The sequence below is a fragment of the Austrofundulus limnaeus genome, unplaced genomic scaffold (genome assembly GCF_001266775.1).
Source record: "Austrofundulus limnaeus strain Quisiro unplaced genomic scaffold, Austrofundulus_limnaeus-1.0 Scaffold51, whole genome shotgun sequence".
Taxonomy (NCBI): domain Eukaryota; kingdom Metazoa; phylum Chordata; class Actinopteri; order Cyprinodontiformes; family Rivulidae; genus Austrofundulus; species Austrofundulus limnaeus.
Genome location: NW_013952453.1, coordinates 1,475,636 through 1,477,005, shown reverse-complemented (window position 1 = coordinate 1,477,005; position 1,370 = coordinate 1,475,636). Strand labels below are relative to the sequence as shown.

At 36.8% G+C, this 1,370-nt stretch overlaps 1 protein-coding gene across 2 annotated transcripts in view; it reads left to right on the top strand.

Moving 5' to 3' along the window:
• Positions 1 to 697: 697 nt before the first annotated feature.
• tfap2c (transcription factor AP-2 gamma (activating enhancer binding protein 2 gamma)) overlaps positions 698 to 1,370 on the top strand; it is a gene marked incomplete at its 3' end in the record, with an annotated part of 5,483 nt that continues 4,810 nt past the window's right edge. For both annotated transcript variants that reach the window (XM_014008613.1, XM_014008612.1), the window contains 1 exon segment: positions 698 to 1,277. In XM_014008613.1, the coding sequence (XP_013864067.1) occupies positions 1,230 to 1,277 (48 nt within the window).

The window sequence follows — 1,370 nt, the reverse complement described above, 5'->3', positions numbered from 1 at the left end:
ATAATAATAATAATAATAATAATAATAATAATAATAATAATAATAGTGCGGTTTTTTTTACAGTTTAACCTAAAACACACCTTGGGGAAAAACTAAACTAAAACGCATCAGTGGCAGTGTTCTATGCAGCATTAAAGGGAATAAAACCTTTTTTTCTGGACAAAAATTAAGCTTTTGTCAATAAGTTAGCTGCATATTTGCACTATGATTTTTTTGGAGCAAATAAAAGTTTTGATTTAACAATGACGGCTGGTTTAAAAAAATGAAAAATGAAAGTTACAACATTGTGATTGAACCAAATAGCCTGTTTTAATATATGAAGTGTTTTATAGCTGTTAATATTTTATAAAGTGCTTACAAACTCACCAATAATCTCTTTATAAAGCATTGAGAAATCATTTATAAAATGTCCCTAATTGTGACCAGAAAAAAAAAACCTCTAAATAGGATGGAGAAATAAAGTGATGTAAGGCCTCACCCAGATATTTTTTTGTTAATTTCGATCAAACTAAGTTGTCAGTGGATAGTATTTTCTTTACGGTTGAAGATTAGTTAATAATTAAAAAAAAGCTGAGAGGAAGCACAGAAGTGTAAATCAAAWTAAAACCCATTGAGCTTGAAGTGAGAAGCCCAAACAAACCGCGCTGAGAGCTTTGGCCAACTTCAACACAAAAGCGTGCCTGAGGTTTAAGGGTTCCCATCTCCTCCACCGCACAGACGGACAGARCTCCTATTGGACCATCATCCCGCCAATCAGCAATTATTTTTTCTTCCTCCCGTCAGCATCGTAGCTCAGGGTCCCGCCCACTCCGACTGTGAAGATTGAAAAAAAAAATACTTGGAGCTCTTTTTTTTTTTTTTGGACCAATAAGATTGAACATCGCTGTTTTGTCCATAAGAGGGAGTTGAGTTTCTTATGCAGCAGTTTGGCTTGTTTCCACAGCAGAACAGCAGAGTGCGGAGAGAGGAGGGGGGTTAGTGTTGGACTGGTTTCTCTCAGAGCGGCTGTGGAAAGTCTGAGGCCAGCCTGTCTGCTGTCTGTCTGTCGGTCCGCTCCGTCCTTTCAGCTCCGACATTTATCTCCAGCTGAAGACCAGCCGGACCAGCAGGAAGAGCTCCATTTCCTCCCACCTGGATTAACTCAAGACGTCCTTTCTTCTTCTTCTTCTTCCTCTTTTTTAATTTTTTCTTCCGTTGTTCATTTTGGTAACGGAGAAACAAACAAAAAAATGTTGTGGAAATTAGCTGACAACGTCAAATATGAAGATGACTGTGAGGTGAGTGGAGAGAACGGCGAAGGATGAAGAAAAACAAAGTTTTTTTCTTGTCTTTTCTTGTTTTTATTTTATAATTATTATTATTATTATTAT